The sequence below is a fragment of the Scheffersomyces coipomensis genome (assembly GCF_036884675.1).
Source record: "Scheffersomyces coipomensis strain NRRL Y-17651 chromosome Unknown DFJ63scaffold_3, whole genome shotgun sequence".
Lineage (NCBI taxonomy): Eukaryota > Fungi > Ascomycota > Pichiomycetes > Serinales > Debaryomycetaceae > Scheffersomyces > Scheffersomyces coipomensis.
Window position 1 is genome coordinate 466,555 of NW_027042894.1, and position 23,114 is coordinate 489,668.

Genomic DNA, 23,114 nt, shown 5'->3' on the forward strand with positions numbered 1-23,114 from the left:
AAGTTGCCGTGGATGATAAAGTAGTTAAATATTTTAAAGATCATATTTAGGAAATAATTAAAAGGAAATAGATAAAAATGTAAACAAACCAATACAGAATTAAAGAAAAAGAGGTGTGTAGATGGTTATATAAACTGATAAGAATTAAGGTTCGGTTGCAAATGATGAGATGGATGAGGAGGTGATGAGAAGATGAGAAGAGATTACCGAAATCATAACAAACCATAATAAATTAAGTGAAGATAACTTCAATTATACGAATTCAACCAAAACCATAACAAACCCAATAAATATAACAGACTAGAGAATAATAAAAATTTTGACATGAAATAAGAGAAGAAAATATAACTAACTGGAACAGTTGACTCGAAATAAAACGTCTCTACATACCAATTAAGGTATAATATAAATAATCATTAATAATATGAAATTTGCATATTTCAATACTGAAAATTTTGATATACTGGTACCAAATTGGGATTATGGTCTTCCAGGTGTGAATAATATGCAGTACTGGACAGAGCCATGTATGTCTAAATTATATGCATGACTTAAAATCAGTTGGAGTTGGATTAGCTAACTACAGTTGTTATGGTTTTGCTGATTCGTTGTTGTTAAGAAAGAGTTGTTAATCGTTAGCAAGATTAAAAACTGTAATGACCAAGTCATCGGTTATTAGAAAGTGGCAAGAGAAATAAATAGCAATTATGAAGTGATGTAAGGTGGGTGAGATTAAAAATGCTCGTCATAACTAAATGTGACACTATATTGCTATATCAAAGTAAATCATAACAAATTATGAATATTTATTTTCTATAGTAAACTACCCTTCCTAATGTAGATAGTAATCCTTCTTTTATGAAATAACTACAATTATAATATAGATAATAACTATATGTTGATTAAATTAACTAATTCTTATGTAAATTATTACAGGACAGAGCTTCACGTGACGTCCCAATTGGGACGAGTCTTACCCGAAACAGCCGAATGATCAACACAAAAGCGCACGACCCTGTTTCATTTTATTTGATTATGACGACTGCCTAATTAGGAACAAATTTAAACACAATAAGGTATGTCTCTCCTGTATACAATCACTATGTGGGTGGTGGTGGGTTCCCCCCCAGCTCTTATTATTATTGTCAAATTAAATAGGTCATATCCAGCAATTATTAACTTCTGTATCCCTCCTATCCCATTTAGTATTTGTAACTAATTATTATTCCCCCCTGGGATAGTGCACTCACTATTTCATTTATTAATGAAATAAACCCCTAAAAATTTTATGTAATTTGTTTATTTTTACTTTTACTTCTTCTTCTTCTTCTTCTTCTTCGACAGTTCTTACCCATTACTAATTAACCCAATTGTTAGTTTACTCATCATTAACTGCAACTCATCTCAAGTCAATTCATATAATATATATTTACGTATCCTTTTTGTACTGTATTTATATCTTCATCCATTCTCCTCATCCCTCTCCCCCCCACCAGTAATTTTTCATTCTCCTCGACAAGTTTGTTAAATTCTTATAATCAATTCATATATCAATTCATATAATATAATCATCATCACACAATGTTAGCTATTGGAGATTCTATCTTACGTGCCGTCAACTTTGTCATCTTAGTCATTGCTTTAGGTTTAACTGCTTCTTTAAGTGCCTCAACCATCACTCAAAATAATCCTCAAGTTAACTTTGGGGTTTTCGCTGCTGCTTTTGGTCTTTTAACTTCATCATTTTATGGTGTTTTAGCTTACTTTTTTGAAATCTTTGCTTGGCCAATTCTTTTATCCTTGTTTGATTTCTTAAACTTGATTTTCACTTTTGCTGCTGCCACTGCTATCGCTGCTGGTATTAGAGTTCACTCTTGTTCAAACTCTGAATACGTGGACAATAATAATATTACTCAAGGTTCATCAGGTAGATGTAGAAAAGCTCAATCTTCAGTTGCTTTCCTTTACTTTTCCTTTTTTATCTTTTTAGTTTCTGGAGTTTTCTCCATCATTTCAATCACTCAAGGTGGTTTATTCGGTACTTCAAAGAGATCAGCTCCAAGAGTTGGTATTCCAACCACCTCTCAAGTTTAAACTTGATTGATAGCATCATCTACTTTATTACAACTATCGTTTAATATTCAGAAAAAGAATTTAATCAATCAATTCATCAACTAATCCTCTCCCCTAAAATAATTAATCTTAAAAGTTGAATTCAATTCAATTCATTATATTTTTAATTCATTAAACAAGTCGTTTTTTTTACTTATTCACTGTTATAACTCAACAACAATATCACCAAATTTTATTCTTTCCCTTTTTTTTTATCATTCAATATCTGTTTTATATACACATTTTTACTATTCCTTTTCCATTCCCAATACGTTTTGTTAGCCCTTTTTCTGTTGTTTTGTTTGTTTGTTTGTTTGTTTGTCTGTCTGTATCAATTTCAAAGGATATGTGTTGATCAAAAATACACATTCTACAAATATATTACTACCCCATCAATTACTTTTTTATTACTATGTTTTTTTTCAACTTCCAAGTCTTTACTCGTCATTCATTAATGGAAAGGAAGGGAAAGAGAATACAAAAAAAAAAGGAGGGAATCACCACATGTTGTTGGTTCTACATAGATATCATCTTAGTTTATTTACTATCGTTATTTATTATACCTATTTGTTAGCTTTTCCTTTTTAGTTAGTTGTTCTTTTTCTCTTAATTTAATGTTTTTGACTGTTAAAATCATAAATTGTAGTGGTGAAAATATAGCAATTGTAAAAAATCTGGGGGTGTAATAATGATTTCCGAGATTAAAATTATAAATTGATGACTATTGTCATTCATCTTTATTAATCTTTGCTAATCAATACTATACCTTACATAGCAACATACTTAGTCGTAAGGTCAATCTCTATCTAACCAACCCACTTTATATTTTGTGTGACCCCCCGTCCTTCCCTCCTTCCTTCCTTCCTTCCTTTGCTCTCTCCCTATTTGTCACTCGTATTTCATTGCTTAATTTTGTGTGCCGCTACAGGACTGCCCCTAATGGGACCAGAAAAAAATAATACATCTCTCAGCAGAGAGCCACAGAGAAGGTCTAGGTTGAAGTAAGAATAAGGTCAAAGGGGGTGTCCTGTGGAGGGAGGGGAGAGGTGATGATTACAAGCAAGCGGCTTCATTACAATTGTATGTGTGTCATTTAAAATTTAAAGTTATATTAAGTGGATCAGCCATATTCAACCAACCACTTATCACTTCCCCCCCTTAATCTCTCTCGTCCCGAACGTTCCATGAGAAAATTATTACCGCCGCCAACTACGGGATATAAGCACACAATTCGTATTTTTTGCATCCAATTATAGAATCAATTTATCTATTATTATTATACAAGCTTTAAAACTATATCTATTTATAAATCTACTTTTTTGATTTACGTAACTTCTTTTCTCTTTCATATTCATTCTTTTCAGCTCCTTCAGTAGTTGCAATAGTATTAACAATATGAGCCATTTTCTTATGATATTTATCATACATTTGTTTCTTTTCTTCAATTTGTTCATTAGCCACAAATCTTGATTCTTGTCTGATATCCTTGATAGCAGCTTTTCTTTCCTTCTTCAATTGACTCTTCATCTTACCAACTTCTTGTCTTTCAATATTTGAATCATAAGATTTCTTATCTGGATTGAAATTCTCTTCAAATTTAGGTGCATAAGTGGCAATTGGAATAGCTCTATGATGTTGTAAAGTTAATGGTCTTCTCTCTTTAGTTAAGATATTTGAAAGTTTGGTGAATTTAGTAATGAGTGATGGAATTTGACGTAATTGACTTGAATAATATTTAAGCAAATGTTTTAAAATTAAGTTATTAGATTGAGTAATTTCAATTAAATTGGATTTATCCTTCCATAATGAAATTGATTTATCCATGATTTGAATTAACTTGATAATTACCTTAAATTTAAATTGATCACCAGAGTTATTAAACAATTCATCAATACTTAATACGATCCCATCTTCTCCAATTTGTTCAACAGTAGGTTTGAAAGTCTTACTTAAATTCAAATCAGTTGAAATCACATTATAAGTAGATACTAATTGAGTTGATGATGATTGAAGTAATCTTGGTTCAGGAATTAATAATAATAATGCCTTTTCAACAAAGTTAACCACTTCTGGAATATAACGTTTTGAAAATCTTTGATAATTCAATAACATATCAGCAATGAATATACCTTGATTGATATGTTGTAAAGAAGCATCTTTCTTATAAATCAATGTAGTTATGGATTCAGTCATTAATATCAATACAGGTGTAACGATTAAATGATAATGATCGGAAGTTGAAAATAAGTATCCAATAATAATGAAGAATACATAATCACGTTTTAATAAAAGACCATCATTATTTAAAATACGGTCTTGGATATTATTGATTTCTAATCTGATATTCTCAACTAATACTTCATTATAAAGTTGAGCTAATTTCTTGATTATAACAGTTAATTTCTCAATCAAAGTTTGAGTTGATGCATCTTTATCTTGATTGGCTAAGTATAATATATGTTCGAATAACACTCCGACAAACACATTCATTTTATCTTTGTTTCCAGCTGCTAAATTTGGTCTATAAATTTCAATGATTTTATTAACATATGCTGGATGTCTATTACTATCGATGGTTGCAAGAGATTTTAAAAATTCTTCATGACTACCAGGTATTATGATTTGTGGTTGTATGGTTCTTTTTGGTCTTCCAAGAATTTGTTCCTCTTCTCCCTCACCTTCACTGACTTCTTCTTCACCTTCAGATTCTTTAATGGCAAATCCATCTTCTTCATTATCATCACTTCCAGCCCAGAATTCATCATCTAAATCATCACCTACTGCATTACGATCATCTTCAATTTCCATACCACTCATTCTCTTTAATCTATCAGCTTCTAATTTCTTCATCTTTTCTTGATGTTCAGTTTTCACTTCTTCTTCAGTCTTGGTTCTATCAGCTGGAACAGATCTTCTATCATAAGTTAATTCACGAACTTTTGTATCATATTCTTTTTCTTCATCCGTTTTAGTCAGAAATTGTGGACGCTTAGGTTGTTCAATGTTAGCCATTTCTTGCATAATATCACCAAATTCTTCATCTAAATCCTCAATATTATCCTGAGTCTTTTGAAACTCTTGTTGTCTTTGTTGTTTATAGAATTTAGATTTAGCCATAATTTCTTTCATAACTTCTTTTTTACTTTTCTTTCTTTGTGGTTGATCGTCATCTTCAACTTGATCTTCATCAATATATTTAGTAGTTGATAATGAATTATCCTCTATAACGTCATCTTCAACATCCAATGATAATGCCTTACCACCATGAGTTAAAGTAAATCCATCATCATCATCATTTTCATCATCACTTTCAAGAGAATAAAGTCCTCTTTTCTTAGATTGTGATTGTCTTTCTCGAGTAAATCTTTCCAACATCTTCTCTTCAGCAGTTAAATGTTTATTAGCTTCCCCAAATCTTCTATCTAAAACGCCACCCGTCTTACCATGTTTCCCCTTTTCTAAATCATATTGCATTTTCATATTCTTTTGAACATTAGATTTAGTTCTAGTGGCATCATTATGTTGTTGAGATCCGAATTTAACAAACTTACCCCCTTGAATAACGGTAACATCACGTTTCATACGATTTAATTTCTGATCAAATTGATTAAATTGTCCTCTAATATCATTTATAACTTGTTCTTTATCATTTCTTCTCGTTTCAGATGGTGTTCTTTTAGATGTCTTACTCTTCTTCTTAACATTAGTTTGACCCACTAATCCTTTGGACCGCAAGGCCTCTTTTAATTGTTTCAACTGAGATCCAGCCATATTGTAACTGTAACCCAAGTATGATTAATATAGTGTTGATCTATTATGCTGTTTAAACTACTACCATCTTATATTTTTACTCTTCTAAATTTTTTTTTTCACAATCACAAAAATAAAAAATAAAAAAAAAACATCGTGCGGCTCAAAAAATATATGAAGTGCTACCAATTCGCATACAATGTATAATAAATAAATCCCATTTAAAACCATATCTAACTATAAAACAAACTCTATGTAAATTCAACGATCAAAATCTTGTTTGACAACTTGATTAACAATAGCGAAGAATCCACCTTTATTTCCCTTTTTCGAATCGCGTTGAATATCATCGGCATCGAATTTATAATTGATATTATATGATTCTGCTAAACTATGATGTTCACTTCCATTGGTATTAATGACATTACTATTGTTTAAACCCTGGAACCTGATATGTTGGCCTGATGGATCATTCTGGGGTGTTGGTGTAGAACGATTAACTATGATTCCGTTATTGTTATGATGACCGTTAAGATGAACACTATCTTGGTAGTAGTTCGATGCATCTCCATTATTATTAGGGATATTGTTTGTACTATTATTAAGATGATTTGCAGTTGATTTATTAACAGTTGTGCTCGAGCCAGCACCTCCTCCACCATAACTTTCAAGGAAATACATGTATGATCTAAACATTTTTTCATTTTGATTATAATCCATATTTAAATCATCATCAAATTCATATTCATCTCCTTCAAAATCAGATACAGCATTATTATTATCACTATCATCGCCTTCACTATCTGATTGAATGAATTTATCTCTTTTCTTCGATTTTATATTATTCAATTCCATTTCATTTGCTGTACTTGAACTCATAACCTTTTTATTAGTTTTATTTAATTGCATTTGCCTCTTCATTTTATGTCTTTGCTTTTTCAATTTCTTTCTATGATTAATATCAACCATCATATTTTTATCCTTTTCTTCAAAATTAAACATAGCAAATGAACAAACATATCCTAATCCATCGACATGAACACTATACTCTCGAAAGAAATCAATAATGGCACCTGAATTATTCGACACTTTAAACCATAATAAAAATGGAGTTAATATCAAACTAAGAATTTCATTCAAGATAATAATAATCTTTAAACTGAATAAATCACAGAATTCATTCTTAACTTCAATAGTATGTAATTTCTTTTTCCAACTAGTAGGTAAATAATGAGTGAATTGAGCCACATATCTTAAACTTGCTTCTGGATCATATACAAAAGTATTCAATTCATTACCAGTTGAATTATTATTAAGTTGATTAGGAGTAGAAGTAGCTGATGATGATGACGATGAAGTTGAAGTTACAGCGAAAATAGTACCAAATAAACTAATATAGAATAAAGCTGATTTACCTTCTGTTAATTCAAATGACCAAAAACTATGAGCTTCATCCTCTAAAAGTAAACCCATGATAACCAAAACTGCCAAGATTGAACCTGAAATGAAATTAATTAAATTCATCACATTAATAACGAGGAATCCTCTGGGGAATTGATTAATATAGGTATTAGCTGGTCCAATCGATAATTGTAATCTTCTATGAAAGAAATGAGGTAATTCATTAAATTCCCTTAATTTCCAACCCGCATAAGGAGTATATTCTCTTAATCCCACAATTGATGATGGATTTGATTTATATTCATTGAAATAACGGAAAAAGTAAAGCAAAACGAAATAAATCACAATAAAAGGACATAATAATAAATTTATCAATGCTGCCATTTTAAATCGAGAATTTAATTCTTTTGATAATTGATTTCGATGAGAATCTTTTAAAATATTAGGTTGGATATGACCTTCATGATTGAATATGAAATCATAAATACATAACTTCAAATTCCATTCTAAAGTTTTAGTTAATACTGATTTATTAGTGATTAATTGATATCCAAAAATCTTTGAGAAATTAACTGATAAATCAAGAATATCCTTATTAATCAAAGCAATCATATAATTTTCCTTTCTCATTATTCGATTAGCAATATCATGAGCATTTAATCTTACTTTTGACCGTAAATCATTGATATAATGTTGTTGATTGGGATTATTGGTATTGGTTGAAGTTAAACTGTTATAATCCTTTAAGAGCATTAATCTTTCCACGATAGTTTTCCAACTGATTGTCATTAATTCATCATCATTTTTAATATTAATAAGATATTTAAAGAAATTCCGAATTTCTTTTAATTTATAATTATAATCGAAATAAACTTGAATTAATCGAAGGATTATATAACATGTGAAACCAAAAAGGAAGAACTTAACGATGAAGGGAACATTATTCCAAAAGAAATTAGGAATAATTAAATCACTTAACGTTAAATGTTCACTATTATTATTAAAATTATGAATGAAATAATTATAATTAATCCCCCATTTTAAAAACACAGTGAAGAATAATATAAAGATTAAATTCAATAAATCAACCAATTTACTCAATACAATGTTTAATATTCCTCTTCCACGATAATAATAATAAATATCATTTAAGAATTCATCCATATTAGTGATATTGGCCCATAAATATAATGCTCTTTCCTTTGGAGTGATGATATATCTGGTTGATTTATTCCGTGATGGTTGATAAATATTGTTAGTGGTATTAGTAGGATTCACATCAGGAACATTATTGATTGGTTTTCTAAATTGACTTTGTAATAATTGAGATTGAGTTTGAGATTGGGATGGATTGAATTGATTGTATAAGGGCAATTCATGAGCTGGAGATTGAGTTCTTCTCTTTAAGAAGTCATTGGGTTTACGAACAACATCATTGAATGGTAATTTGGTTGATGCTTGCCCTGAATCATTGTTTATCTTTGGTGAGGCTCGATCACGATTTATATCATTTTCAGCAGGAGGAGTGATATAAATCTGATGATCAACATCTATATCCAGATCAAGATCAGATTCAGGATCAGAATTCAATAATGCGTTATTACCAAGGGGTGATTTGATATTCCTCTGTGGTTGTTGTGATAATAGTCGCGTGGATGCTTGCTGTTGTGAAGATGATGATGCAGCCAGCTTTATCAATAAATTATCTTCGCCATCAACATTATCTTCGTCATCGTCATCAATCCCATTGATATCATTTATCGGCACTTCAGGATTATAATCACCTTCAAGATCATAATATTGATAGTTTTCATTTAATTGATTATAGATTGAATTAAGACCAAATATTCTTGATAAGAACGTCTCACTATTTTGATTATTGTTATTATTATGGTTACTAGTTCCATTTGACGTGGCTAAATCAGGAACACCTGAGTCCAAGTCATACTCATATGGATTCAGGTGACTATGACTATTGTAACTCGACATGAACTGATGATTCTGTTGTTGTATTCGATTGAACAAGTTATTGTCTTCAAAGGCAACCGTTTCATTTTATCTTTTACACAGCAGCGGTTTATTTTTATCTATCTACAAGTCATGTGATCAGATAGTCCTGTATGTAACAATGATATTTTTTCTCCTATGCAGTTGTTACTATGTAATTGTACGTCTAAGTAAAACACTAGACAATAAATTAGACTTACAACTATGTAATTAACTATAGATAATATAAAAACATTAGTAAAAGTGGAAATTAAATGTCACTACGAGATAAATAGTTGAATTTACAAATTAGACATAGAATGGTTTACAGGTCAGACTTTTTTAACTTACTAACAACGCAAATCATGTATACTACTACTAATATAGATTAGACAAGTTAAAGCAAAAGGTCATAACACTTTTAGTTAAAAGATAAAGTTTTGCATGACTTTAGCATTAAAAAATAGTATTTTATTTCATTAACTCGTATAGAAAGTGAAAACTAAGTTAATAAAGTGGAAGCAGAGGAATATTTAAAGTAAATCAGTTAATGGTGGGGAAGACTCCGTCCGCCTAATTAAAAATTATTAAATAAAAAAAGGCAAATCGTAATGTAACCACCACCACTAACTACTACCTCCTCCACCTCTTCGTAAAAGTCAAAGCTAAAATTATATGTGAGTGGGCTAACAATGGGCTTTTTGGTGATTTAAATGCCTGATAGTATCCCATCCTTATCTAAGCTATACATAATAGTAAAAATGGATAACATTGATTCATTCGATTATTAATATAAATCATTCCACACAAATATTAACTTTAATATTTTTGACATTGTAGTGACGTCTATTTTATATTATATTTATTATATCGGCATTTAATTCCATAAACACCATTAGAAATTGCTTGTGTGTGTGTGGGTGAGAAGGTGTTTTGTGTGGGTGTCACTAATAATGGGAAATTAGCCTTTAAAATTTTAAAATTAGGCTGTCCCTCCTCCCCCATCCCCCTCCCCGGAGTATGTCTAGGGAGAAAAGAAAAAAATAGTTAGGGATGCGATCGACTCCGAGTCAGCTTAAATTGTCCCTAAAATCAATTTTTTAGTGACAAAGTCCTTTCATCCTCCCCCACTTTATTTTTTTGTTTCTATGCTATTGTATTTTTTATAGGCTAGGAAGATGTATGTCATTCCCAATATCATTTTTATCCCCCCACCTTTCATATCGTACTATAACCAACTTTAAAAAATATTTAATTGTATATTTGTTTGTTTGTTTATTGTTGTTCTCCTATAATATACGAAAAATATTGTAAAAGGAAGAAACAGAAGGTGGGAAGGGTATACATAGACAAAATTGAAGTCGGGATCGGTTCCAGTTGGATTGGATTAAGTTAAGATTATTACTCCTATCAAGCATTTTTATCGACCAATTCAAAAGTCAATAAGCTTAAACTGTAAACTTAGATAGGATGGGTAGGCTAAGAAATACATAGAAGTTATTTAAGTTATAACTTTCTGTGTGGTTCAAGAAATAAAAACATGATTACGCTGGTAGTTAGATCCAATTAAAGTGAAACGATATTTTTAAATTCATCTCATCTCAACTGATTGAACTAAACAGACAAAGAAAAAAAAAACTAGATGATATGATATGATATTACTAATAAAAAATTATTATTATTATTATCATTATCAATTAAGTAATAGTAGTATATAGCCCTGTTTCACTGTAATTCATAGTTGTATATCGAATATGTTATAACAAACTTGAGGAGGGTCAGTGTGGAACTGTATATGCTGTGTCGACTATATGCAGTTCTTCCCCTCCCCTGTATAACCCCCTCCTTGTCAATATAAAAAAATAAAAATATGAAAATGCGGGGGTGATTATTACACAAATTCAACCCCTCCAAAACCAACACAAAAAAGAAAAATTAATTCTTTTTTTTTTTTTTTTTTTTTTTTTGAACCAACCAACTTCGTCTACTCTCTGTCTGTCTCTAATTCCAATTATCACCCACAAACTGTCTTTCCTTTTTCTAGTTACTTTCTTCTTTCTTCTTCTTACTTCTTCTTCTTCTTAGCCCCTTAGTTCTTATTTATTCATAAAGTAATTCTTAGTTACCCCCAGGTAGAATTACTCACTTTGACATATCTTCCCAGTCAGCCACCTCCACATCAGAGATCGTAAAATAACAAATTGCGAAAAACTTCCCTGTTCAACAACCACAAACAACAAACTAATCATAACGCCCACTACAATTATACTTATATAGCGACTCTTACTACTATCATCATAAACATAGTAACAGTCCAGACATCGTCCCCTACTTCATATCATATCATATCATATCATCAGACTACTATAATATGAGTACAATGTCAAATTCTTATGGTGCCCCACCTCAACCAACCTCATTATCACCAAATTCTCAATTACCATCCCCCACTTCAACCACCAATTCCGATGATTCAAAGGATTCAGATCAACTGCAATTCGATAAAAATAATAACTATGGTACTAAAACTCCATCAGGAAATCCTCGAATTTATAATTGTCAACAATGTAATCGAGCATTCACTAGAGAAGAACATTTAACAAGACATACTTTAAGTACTCATAATAAATTAAAACCTTTTACTTGTGGGATTTGTTCAAGACCTTTTTCAAGACGAGATCTTTTATTAAGACATGCTAAAAATTTACATCAAGGTAGTGAATTGGCCGTTAGTAGAATAAGAAAACTGTTTAAACGTAATGATATTAATCAATATCAACATCCCGATGGTACTATCATTGATGGTGTTGATCTTAATGATAATGATGATGATCTTGATAATGAATCTTCCTTAAGTTCAAATAGTTCAGTTAATAATAGTCCAACTTTAAAAACTACCACCGCAAATACATCAAATTTAAGAAGAAGTATAGATAATTCAGATTTATCTTCAACTCTTACTGCTACATTAATATCACCTGTAAACTCAGGAATATCAAGAAATAATGGTAATAACAATAATGATCAAACCATTTCAAACTATAGTGCTTCATCTTCATCAACCATAACCAATAACACTACTCCTGTCAATTCATCAAATTCTTCATCACCAAATAATACAACATCATCTTCAAATAAAAAATCGAAAAAGAACTATGAATCTCCAGAAAAGAAAAGATTGAAAATATCAGTCAACATGTTGGTTAGTTAGTTAATCATTTCATTTCATTATAGCTCGGTTTCCTTTTTTGTTTAAGTTTTGATTGCTTTTCATTGGATTGATTTATCTGTTATTTATTTTACTTATTCACTTACTTATTTATTTTTATTTATTTCCAACTGTTCTGTTCTGTTCTGTCGTTTTTTTTTTTACTCCTTCTTCATCATAACATCAAAAGGCTTTACTATTAACTTGGGTGAAACTAAAATCAAAAAAAAAACATAACGACACATATACGGTTTATTTTATCAAAAGTGTATCTGTTCAGAACTGGCTTTTGAACAAGCTAGATACAACTTTAACGAGGGAAAGAAGGAAGGAAAGACGAACATTCTGGGAACAACGTCAATAACAATCTACAACAACAACGACATGCCATTTTTTAGAAAGGAGAAAAGTTTGATACTTTGTTTTTATTTCCTCCATATTTACGATCATTTTTTCATCATGACTTCAATTGTATAATTTCCAAATCTACTATCTATCTATCTATTTACCTACTTTATATTCATTAAAAAAACACTTATTCAAAACTACAAGCCATTTAAAAAGCCTTACCATCTAACGAATTAAACGATTGTTGAAACTGTAAAGTAAAAAAGGGGAAAAATCATTACTTGTATACTTTTCTGATTATTATTATTATTATTACTATTATTACTATTATTATTATTTATACCTGTTTTCTGTTAATTTAAAACATAAAATTAATTAAAACCAAGAATTAAACCATTTGTAGTTTGTTTATGTAAATCGTTGTTGGTTAGTTGCTAAGGCTTCAACGCACCCTCCCCCGCTGCACCGAGTCCCCACTGTCTGTGCTCGGTATGATTTTTTTTTCGTCGTCCGCTGGGGGATCCTTGCGGCGTACTCTCTCGGTAAGCATCGCTACAACAAACATCAAAAAAAATAGAATTATTCAGTAAACATTAACAAGATGGAAGACCACAAACACAGACATCCAACTAATGTCAAAGCTGAAAGATGGTGTGCTAGGGATAGGATCACCCAGAAACCAATATAAAATCCCATTCGTATCTTCGCATAATGACGTTAATTCAAATTGGTATATCATCCTTACATCAACCAATCGACATTTCTATTTCAATGCAGCAGTTAGGCAATCTTATTGGCAATTACAAGATTTGAAAGAACAGTATTTCAGCGATAATGATTTGGAATGGGGACAGTTTTTGAATTGTTTTGAGTTCGATAAATTAAGTGTTTTGTTCGCTAAGAATATTGGATTTCATGTTAAAAGTGTTCAAGTAGAGACGAAAGTGAAATCAAATGTGATAAAACATGGTGATATAGAAGTTGAGATTGTTAAAGATGAAGATCAAGAGATACCCGATGAGAAAGAAGTTGAGGATGAAGATGAAATTGATGTCAAGTCTAATGCAGAAGTTGATACTGATCTTATACGAGAGTTATTACAACAAGAAGGTTATTTAAAAGATCAGCCATCAGAAGTTGTCGAAGACAAGGACGAAGATAGAGCTGAATCTGAAGACAAACCACAGCCAACTGGAGGGCTTAATTTAGGTTATTCATCAAGTGAGGATGATGCTGATGATGATGATGATGATGATGATGGTAATGATGAAGAAAAAGAGGATGAAGAGGAAGATGTCAATGATGATGACGATAATGACCAATCTTCGATAAATGAAGAAGATCTAGACTTATCAATCTCAGATTCAGATGAAGATCTCAACGAAGGGTTAGATTTGTCAATAGGTGATGAACAAGAAGAATCGGGATCAAGTTCTAAAAAAGCTGATTTCATTAATTTATTAAATCAATTCAAGTCAAAAATATCAATCTATGATTCATGGTTCATCATTGAAGAAGATCTCATTAATGAGTTTGTGAAACATCCTGAATATTATTCGATTGAAGATAGCAAGACCAGAGAGGATATATTCAATGAATGGGTAATATCTCAGAGCAATGAGGAAGAACATAGAGTAGATGAATCAGAGGATGATGAAGAAATTGATGAAGATGAGGAAGAACAAATTGATTATAGATATCCTACTCCAACTTTAACATACCATTATCTTCTACAACAATTCAAAAAGGACATAAAATCATTGGTTTATCAACAATTCTATAATAAACACTATAAGGAAATCAATGATATAAACCTCTCAAATAAGGAAAAGGACTTACTCTATCGAAATTTCAAACTGATGATACTTAATCAAACCAATTTTGAAAAATCGTACAAGAAGTCATATCCAAATAGTTCAATCAATCTTAAAAAGCTAAAATTGGATGATTTCCTCTCCCAGCATGCAGAAAAATTATCTGTCGCAGCTAATACCTTCAAAGCTATCCAATCACAATTTATAATACCTACCGACGATACCGAATGCTATGCAAAATGGATTGAACTTATAAATAAATTGGATCTTGACGGTGACATAGTGCATAACTGTATTAATTTTATAGTGGGCGATGTTAAACGTTTGCAAAGTTATATCGACTTTTACAATAATCTTCTATAGGTTAAAGATTATTCTTGTATATAAAATCAAGAGTTGCAAATTTAGTTTGTGGCAGCTAAAAGCTTATTTTAACTATTAAGTGAAAATATACAAAAATTATGAATTACATCAATAACCTAAACTTAGTATTTATCGAATGATCTATATGTCTAATAGCTTTTATGTTTAACAAAATGTATATTTAACTAGAGTAACTTTTTTTTTTCTTATTTGTATACTGGAAAACAACTTAAAAACAAACTATAAAAATTCAAAATCATAACTAACTAACTAACTTACTCTTTTAAGACAATCTTATAAGTAACAATATCGAATGCCTTTAATTTAAGAGCTAATTCTGATTTATCGTTCAACTTAACTTCTTCACCTTCTTCTTCTAAAGCATTAGTTTTATAAACTTTATCAATGTTTAACACTTTAGAGTCTAATTTCAACACCCCTGCTGAAGCACCACCTAATGATTCGTAAATTCTCAAAACAATGGATTTTTGTTTAGATGTGGTCTTATAACAATCATATTGATTGACATCATAATCATTCTCACCTCTCTTAATATGAGATAAAATCAAATTAGATGAACCTTCTAATGTAATAGCTTTAGATAAAGCTGTGAAAGTTGAAGAATTGAATAAATGTTTTTCAATTCTATAATTGAAATTCCATCCTAATTTAACAGTATCAACACCTAAATAACCCTTATGAGGATATAAAGCATATTCAAAAGTATGATCTCCCATATCAGCTTGATCATCAGGAGATTTAGCACTTCTTAATAATGATAATCTAATCAAATTACCATGAATGGCACCACCGTATTTCGAATTATTTAAAACAGAAACACCATATCCGAATTCACTTAAGTCCATAAATTTATGATGAGCCACTTCAAATTTGGCAATTTCCCAAGTAGTATTCCAATGAGTTGGTCTTTGAGTTACACCAAATTGAGTTTCATAATTAGCTTGACTAGCGGAATAAATCGTAGTTGGGAATTGAACTTTTAAGAATTTATATTTTTCATGCCATCTTACAAAACTCTTGAATTTAACAAAGTTGAAATCAACTTCTTCAGTATTACTAAGTAAACCTTGGATAGAAATTTCAGTTTCAATATATGATTGATCGGAGATTTTATTCTTAACCAAGATTGAACTCTTTAATTTATTATCAGAAAGAATAGAGACTTCACCTTCACTTAATAATTTAAACTTATTCAACGAGTATAATTCAGTATCCCAAGCAGAATAATTCAATGGTTCATCATCAAACACAATATATTGATTACCACCAACAACACCATCACCAGTTTGTTTAGTGGATTCTGGAGCAATGATTTCACGTTCATTGACAATATCATATAATGAGGTGATTATACCAGTTGATGAAATGGTAGCTTTAATCAAATCATTAGAAAGAATATATTGACCTGATGAAGTTTTCTTTACACTAGCAGGATATTTAATATCATCAAGAGAGTTCAACTTAACCACACCATCATTTGAAGTTGAAACTGATACTAATTTAGTATCATCTTCACTAGCACTCTTGACAGTAATGTTTGAACTTTCATTATTCAATAATTGATATAATTTAGGTTGTTCAGCTTGAGAAATTTCAAGTAATTCATTCGATCTCTTCCAAGGTAATGAATTAAAGAAAGTTAAATTATCAAGAGTTTCAGTTTTAGCTTCACCACCACTTAATACTTCTAACGCATCTTCAATTAATTTATCAGCCTTATGTAATAATTCTTCTAACATTGGATAAACTTCATCATAATAAACCATACCGATACAACTTCCAGGAACAACATCATGGAATTGACAAAGACATAAATCTTCCCATAAATCATGAATCTTCTTGGATGGATATTTATATTTTCCGGATGATACAGAAGCTAAGGTTGCTACCAATTCTAAATCATGTAATCTAATTTCACCAAATCTCATATATCTTTTAATTCTAGCTTGAGTAGTATAAGTACCTCTATGATATTCTAAATACATTTCACCTACCCAAGTTGGTAAATCCAATCCATTGTTTGATTTTTCCAAAACTTCATCATAAAAATCATCCACAGTTTTACCAACATGAACAGTTGGAATCAAACTACCAGTTTGATTAGCTAAACCTCTACATCTTCTAAGTTTTTCAAGCATTTCTTCTGTTGGACCACCACCACCATCACCATGACCGAATAATAATAATCCAGTTGGAATATCTCTTAAATTCTTATGTTGTTGTTGGGATCTAATTACATCACCGAAATGAGCACCAGCAGTATAAGTATTAGCAGGAGGCATATGAACCAAAACTTGAGAACCATCTAACCCTTTCCAATTGAAAGTTGATAATGGGAATTGATTAATATTATTCCATGATAATTTTTGAGTTAAAAATCTTGAAATACCGACAATTTGACAAATTTGAGGAATTTGAGAGGAATAACCAAATGTATCAGGTAACCAAAAGATATTTGAATAAAATCCAAATTCATTAAATTGGAAACGTTGACCTAATAAAAATTGTCTAATTAAGGATTCACCATTAGGTAAATTTGTATCATTTTCAACCCAAGATCCACCAATAGGTAAGAATTGATTAGTAGTATATTTTTCTTTAACTTTAGTATAAATTTCAGGATGATACAATTTTAACCATTTAAATTGTTGCATTTGAGAAGCAACAAAGACATATTCAGGATATTCTTCAGCAATTTTCAATTGAGTAGTCCAAGATCTAACGATTTTTCTTTTAGTTTCAGCAAATGGCCATTCCCAAGCAGTATCAATATGACAATTACCAATACCATAGACATCGATTCTTTTTAATTTATCATTATTGAATTCATCAAATACAGCTTCAGAATCAACTTTATCACCTAATAATTTTTGAGCCAATTTTCTACCTTTAGTAACTGATTCAAGATCATTAGGATCAAAAACATCCATGATTTTAGTACAAATATCAGCTGATTGATATTTTTCCCAATGACCACCAGGGAATTCTCTTGCTGCATCCCCTAAAATCCAAAAATCCCAATATAATCTTCTAGCTTCCATATTTGGTAAGACCAAATCAGCATGATTTAATCTAAAGTATCTATTAGGATCAGGATGACCATCAGCTCCATTACCAAACATACCATTACAAGCAACTTCAATATAAAAAGTTTGAGAATCAGCAGTTCTATATTTGTGAGGGATTCTAAATAAGTTTCTTTCTCCACCAGTAAAAGCTTGTAAAGGTAACCCATTCTGATCATAAATCAAAGCTTCAGAACTTGAATCCCAATCCAATTCAATAATTTCATGAGTTAACCAAGATTCAGGGATTTCAACTTCAAGTTTAACCCAGAATGATTTCCAAGATGGACCGAAATTATAACCAGGACCAATATTTTCCCAATCAATAGTAGAGAAATCAATATCTCTGAATAAAGGTCTAGCAGTTTTACCATCAACATCAGGGACTCTCCAAGATTTAAGATTTGGAATACCTTTTCTTTCAGCATCATAGAATTTAGGTAAATTCAAATCTGAAAATTCACCACCACCATTGGTGAATTGACGTAATCTATCATCGAAAAGATGATCGACTGGTTTAAAGTTGGGTTGATAGTTGTATCTATCGTAAGACATGGTATGAAAGGTTGTATTATACGTAATCTGTTATCTTGGTATATTTCACCCCCGCGCTGTCAGTTGCAATATTTTTAAAAAGGGGATAAGTAGTTTAGGACTCCGAATTGAACCAGCAATTGATAGGATGAACTAAAGGATTGATTAATAGGCTGGAATATACAATAGTCTGACCTTAAAGTAGAAAGAAAGAAGTGTAGAGAATATAACTTGAAAGGTTGAAGTTATATTTGGAGGCAGTTAACATGAACCAGCAGAGCAGTTGTCTCTGTCTATTGAAACACGGGGAATTTTTAAGTCAAGGCGCATTGTGCAGGATCAAACCTCAAGTCATGCAATTTTAAAGTCTTACTATGGTTAAGCAGAAGAGAATTAAGAGTTATAAAGACAGTTGATGTTGTCAGATAGTTTGATTATGGTTGATTTATATTAGTAGGGATCTAAGAATGATTCACTTAGAGAGTAAGTAAATCATTTTTATATATATACTATACATAGATAAGATAAAGCAAAGTCATAGATAAGACTTTGGAGCAAGAGACCATGATCAATCAATTAAACAAATCAATTATTTAATCTAAACAAATCTATTGGATTTTAACTTCTGAATCTTCTTCAATACTAGCGATATGATCATGATCTTGGAAAGTAGTAGCATGAATAGCAGGTAATTTAGCAACAAAACCTTTGATTAAAGTATATTTAGTAGTAATGGTACCACCTAATTCTGCAACCTTGGCGTGAACGGCAGCAACATCAGCATCACTGACGGAATCCTTTAAAGTGATGATGTATGATTTAATATCAGAAACAGACATATCGGTATAGGTTGATGTAGTTGAAGTAGTGGTTGAAGTTTTTAAAGTAGATAACACGGAACTAGAAGCAGTTGAGGAATTAACAATTTGGGAATAAAGCAAGGTAACGAATAGAACGGCTAATACAAGATATACTAATGGTTTATTGATACTTTTCATCTAAATAACAAGAAGAAACAAGGGATATAACTTATGATTTATAAAGTGAAATAGGAATTGGAATTGGAATTGATTTGGATGGCAAAAGAGAAAAGGGGGAACATCCACAAAACCAGTTTTAAAGTGTGATAAAAAAAAACTGTGTGTGATGGAAGAAAAGAAAGGCTAAGGCTCTACTTACGTAATTCATGACATAAGCACAAAATTAATCTTTAATCACCAAAAATATCTAAAACCATAACAACTAGATGTAATTACAAGTTATCATATCAATTAATAGAGAGAATCATAGTATAAAATGGTGTTGTTCTATGTAAAGTACTTCACCCCATTCGATACCATATTTAATAAGTTCAAAAGACATGGGTTTTGGATATATGCTGGTATAATTGTTGCATCTACGGTATATTTAATCTTTTCGCCATCACATTTCCCTGCTTTACCTCCACCACCATCACCATCGCCAAAGAAACTGAAACCTTCAATACAACCACTAGCTAAAGTGGAAGAAAGCACCTCAATTCAATCTAATAATAGACCTAACGTCCAGAAAAATGGGGATAAACCGGCTCATGTGGTAGATACATGGACGAAACGAGATTTATACCGATTTTTATTTAAACAGAAGATATATCCCGAGATTAATGAGGATATTACTGTAATTAGAAGTAAAGTTATAGCGATCTACGATAGTCAATTGAAAAATGAAGAGGTCTATCAACAATAATGGGGTTTACAATAAAATTTAATGGGTTTAATTAATGGTTTTAAAATGTTCAATTCAATGGTTAGTCTTTTTTATTTAATTAAGTATTGTATTATATTATATTTATTTATTTATTTCATTCATTCATAGTAAAATGTATAAATTGAATATGATTTATACCTAACGACGATATCGTAGTGTTCCCTAGTATAACCTACAAGGTTAACAATGAAGAGCTATTTTTTTTGCCATAATAAATAAATTTTGCAGAGAGAGCAATTTTTTTAACCACTATAATCAAAATTGTAAGCACCACCTCCACCACAGATTTTTTGATTTTGAACCACCATAGTTTTTTTTATTTCTTACTGGGGTATATAAATAACTGGAAATCTTATTAAAATTTGCAAATAAGGATATTGTAGAACTTATTCAACTATATATATATTCTATGATTAGAATAACACATAATCTTTCTTAACTATGGTTAACTAATATAGATTCTGTTCCTCCACCCACTATGAGGAATCACTTTGCCTCCATGCCTCCACCCACATACTAGTGGCAACCTTTTCCCCCAATTTGGGTGTCCCCCTTTAGTTCTGCAAACCAGTTTTATGTCAGCGAATTGAATTCGAGACCGTTGTGGAATAATAGAAGGTATGAGTTAGAGTTGTTATTATATGATGTCTGTTTACTCAATTGGTCAAGTATATTGCTGCAAAGAAGCTAATTAAGCTTAGTTCGTCATTAAAAAGAACAATAACCATAGCAATTGAGGATAAAAGTCAGTAATAATGAAAGCAATCTTGTACATTCATTCATTGCACTTGCAACATTCTTACATTCTTGGCTATAATTAAACCACTACAATAATTAATTACACCCTAATAATTAGGGAAGTTAAGCGGGATCCGAAAAAGTGGCTCCTCCGATATTTTATCACTTTCAAAAATTAATGATTTCAGCACTTGTCCTCAGTACACGACTTGCTCAGTTTTTATAAATTTATAACAAATCCCTAAAAATTTCAATCAATTGATGAATCTCCTCCTTTCCTTTCTTATAAATTCAATTGTTTTCTTTAATATTCAATTAAATTCATTATTAAGCTTATCTAATAATTCAAAATGGTCAAAGCTGGTATGTATATCATGTCAATTGACTCCAATTGAGATTCAATTGAATCTAATACCTTAAAATATCATCAACGATGTCCAAATCTGTCATGGATTAGTAAGAATTGAAGATCGTGGTGTGTGTGAGTCACCCATATGTGTGGCAATTCAATTGTAATCGACACTAGCCTTCAATAATAGTTATTGAAGTCCAATTGAATCAGTATGAATGTATGTAATGGTCAATTGGATTGGAAAGTATTGATTGATTGCTTCCCCTCCCCCACTTTTCCTATAAAGCAACCATTTGACAGTTTTTTTTTAATAGTTTGAGATCTTCAATCAGTTTGATGGTATTTTATGAAAATTTGTAATGAATCAAAATTACTAACTCACTTTTCTCTAGTTGCTGTTTTAAGAGGTGACTCTAAAGTTTCCGGTGTTGTTAACTTTGTTCAAGAAAAAGAATCTGATCCAACCACTATTTCTTGGGAAATTTCCGGTAATGATCCTCACGCTTTAAGAGGTTTCCATATCCATACTTTTGGTGACAACACCAATGGATGTACTTCTGCTGGTCCTCATTTCAACCCATTCACCAAAACCCATGGTGCTCCAGAAGATGACGAAAGACATGTTGGTGATTTAGGTAATATCACCACTGATTCTGCCGGTGTTGCTAAAGGTACCAAACAAGATTTATTAGTTAAATTATTAGGTCCAAACTCTATCTTAGGTAGAACCGTTGTTGTCCATGAAGGTACTGATGATTACGGTAAAGGTGGTCATGATGATTCCAAAACTACTGGTCATGCCGGTGGTAGACCAGCTTGTGGTGTTATTGGTATTTCCAATTAAATATCCACCAAGAATGATGATGATTTAACTGGATTTCATCTTTAATCTGTGATTGAAGTAATCTTATTGATGTCTGTCATTATTGTTTTTAGTTTATTGCTTTTATAGTGAATCAAAATATATATTAAAATTGTTTAATTGTGATATTGTAGTGTAGTTATATTTGAACTATTAAAGGAAATTGATGAATGGCGGTATGCAACTGTCATCGACTATTCTTCTTAAGGAGATACGAGATGACATACAACGTGAAAATGATTTCATTAAACATAATTATTCAGGTGGGGGATAAATTTCATTACTGATTATAAAACCTATAAAAACGCTTTGCCTTATATTGTCACCTCCAACTTTTAAATGTCGGATCGGAATAGCCATATACTTTCCCAGCTGTATTGGCTACAATCACTTTTGTGAAATGTATCCTAATTAAAAACCATTATTCATTGTCAAGACTAACTTGAATAAAGACATAGGGCTTAAAGGGTATATTTTTTTGCATTTGGCAGCACTTGTAGCAGCAACAGCAGCAGTAAATGGCAGCGACGAAATAGTGACGTTTTTTTCTTTAGCTAGGCAGTTTTTCTTACCTCTGATGTTTTTTTCTTGTCTAAACCGCGTGGGCAGCGGCTTGAGCAAAAAAAACTCTGTAACAACGGGCACAACGGTGCTTCCGATTCCCCTTCTTCATCATCCCATTATTGTGTTGTGAATTGTATCCCTGTTCCCATATCCATTCACTAATACGGCGTAAATATTACCAAATATATAATGCTAATTATAAAGCAAATTACCTACTTAAAAATATTATCATGATGTTTTGTGGTTTTGC

General features: G+C 31.0%; 9 protein-coding genes across 9 annotated transcripts; 5 read left to right on the forward strand and 4 right to left on the reverse strand. All coding sequences in view use genetic code 12, as the record gives it.

Moving 5' to 3' along the window:
• Window positions 1-1,314: 1,314 nt before the first annotated feature.
• Window positions 1,315-2,516, forward strand: NCE102 (Nce102p). The gene has a single exon (XM_064906919.1). The coding sequence runs from the start codon at window positions 1,582-1,584 to the stop codon at window positions 2,092-2,094; it is 513 nt and encodes a 170-aa protein (XP_064762409.1). The 5' UTR covers window positions 1,315-1,581; the 3' UTR covers window positions 2,095-2,516.
• Window positions 2,517-3,423: 907 nt separating this feature from the next.
• On the reverse strand, window positions 3,424-5,883 carry NOP14 (snoRNA-binding rRNA-processing protein; the record flags this gene model as incomplete). The annotated part of the gene is made up of 1 exon (XM_064907434.1): window positions 3,424-5,883. The coding sequence occupies one exon, from the start codon at window positions 5,881-5,883 to the stop codon at window positions 3,424-3,426; it is 2,460 nt and encodes an 819-aa protein (XP_064762410.1).
• A 240-nt stretch (window positions 5,884-6,123) lies between these two features.
• ATG9 (autophagy protein) lies at window positions 6,124-9,252 on the reverse strand (the record flags this gene model as incomplete). Its single annotated transcript, XM_064905963.1, has 1 exon — window positions 6,124-9,252. One exon carries the CDS (start codon window positions 9,250-9,252, stop codon window positions 6,124-6,126), a length of 3,129 nt encoding a protein of 1,042 aa, XP_064762411.1.
• A 2,377-nt stretch (window positions 9,253-11,629) lies between these two features.
• On the forward strand, window positions 11,630-12,460 carry TRY4 (Try4p; the record flags this gene model as incomplete). The annotated part of the gene is made up of 1 exon (XM_064908066.1): window positions 11,630-12,460. One exon carries the CDS (start codon window positions 11,630-11,632, stop codon window positions 12,458-12,460), a length of 831 nt encoding a protein of 276 aa, XP_064762412.1.
• Window positions 12,461-13,041: 581 nt separating this feature from the next.
• On the forward strand, window positions 13,042-15,138 carry DFJ63DRAFT_318270 (uncharacterized protein). The gene has a single exon (XM_064906920.1). It carries the CDS (start codon window positions 13,438-13,440, stop codon window positions 14,980-14,982), a length of 1,545 nt encoding a protein of 514 aa, XP_064762413.1. The 5' UTR covers window positions 13,042-13,437; the 3' UTR covers window positions 14,983-15,138.
• AMS1 (alpha-mannosidase) lies at window positions 15,120-18,916 on the reverse strand. The gene has a single exon (XM_064903178.1). The coding sequence runs from the start codon at window positions 18,621-18,623 to the stop codon at window positions 15,258-15,260; it is 3,366 nt and encodes a 1,121-aa protein (XP_064762414.1). The 5' UTR covers window positions 18,624-18,916; the 3' UTR covers window positions 15,120-15,257.
• Window positions 18,722-19,749, reverse strand: DFJ63DRAFT_103513 (uncharacterized protein). Its single transcript, XM_064903174.1, has one exon. It carries the CDS (start codon window positions 19,598-19,600, stop codon window positions 19,211-19,213), a length of 390 nt encoding a protein of 129 aa, XP_064762415.1. The 5' UTR covers window positions 19,601-19,749; the 3' UTR covers window positions 18,722-19,210.
• Window positions 19,750-19,898: 149 nt separating this feature from the next.
• On the forward strand, window positions 19,899-20,327 carry DFJ63DRAFT_312415 (uncharacterized protein; the record flags this gene model as incomplete). Its single annotated transcript, XM_064905964.1, has 1 exon — window positions 19,899-20,327. One exon carries the CDS (start codon window positions 19,899-19,901, stop codon window positions 20,325-20,327), a length of 429 nt encoding a protein of 142 aa, XP_064762416.1.
• Window positions 20,328-21,436: 1,109 nt separating this feature from the next.
• SOD1 (superoxide dismutase) lies at window positions 21,437-22,282 on the forward strand (the record flags this gene model as incomplete). The annotated part of the gene is made up of 2 exons (XM_064907435.1): window positions 21,437-21,449; window positions 21,831-22,282. The coding sequence occupies 2 exons, from the start codon at window positions 21,437-21,439 to the stop codon at window positions 22,280-22,282; spliced, it is 465 nt and encodes a 154-aa protein (XP_064762417.1).
• Window positions 22,283-23,114: the final 832 nt, after the last annotated feature.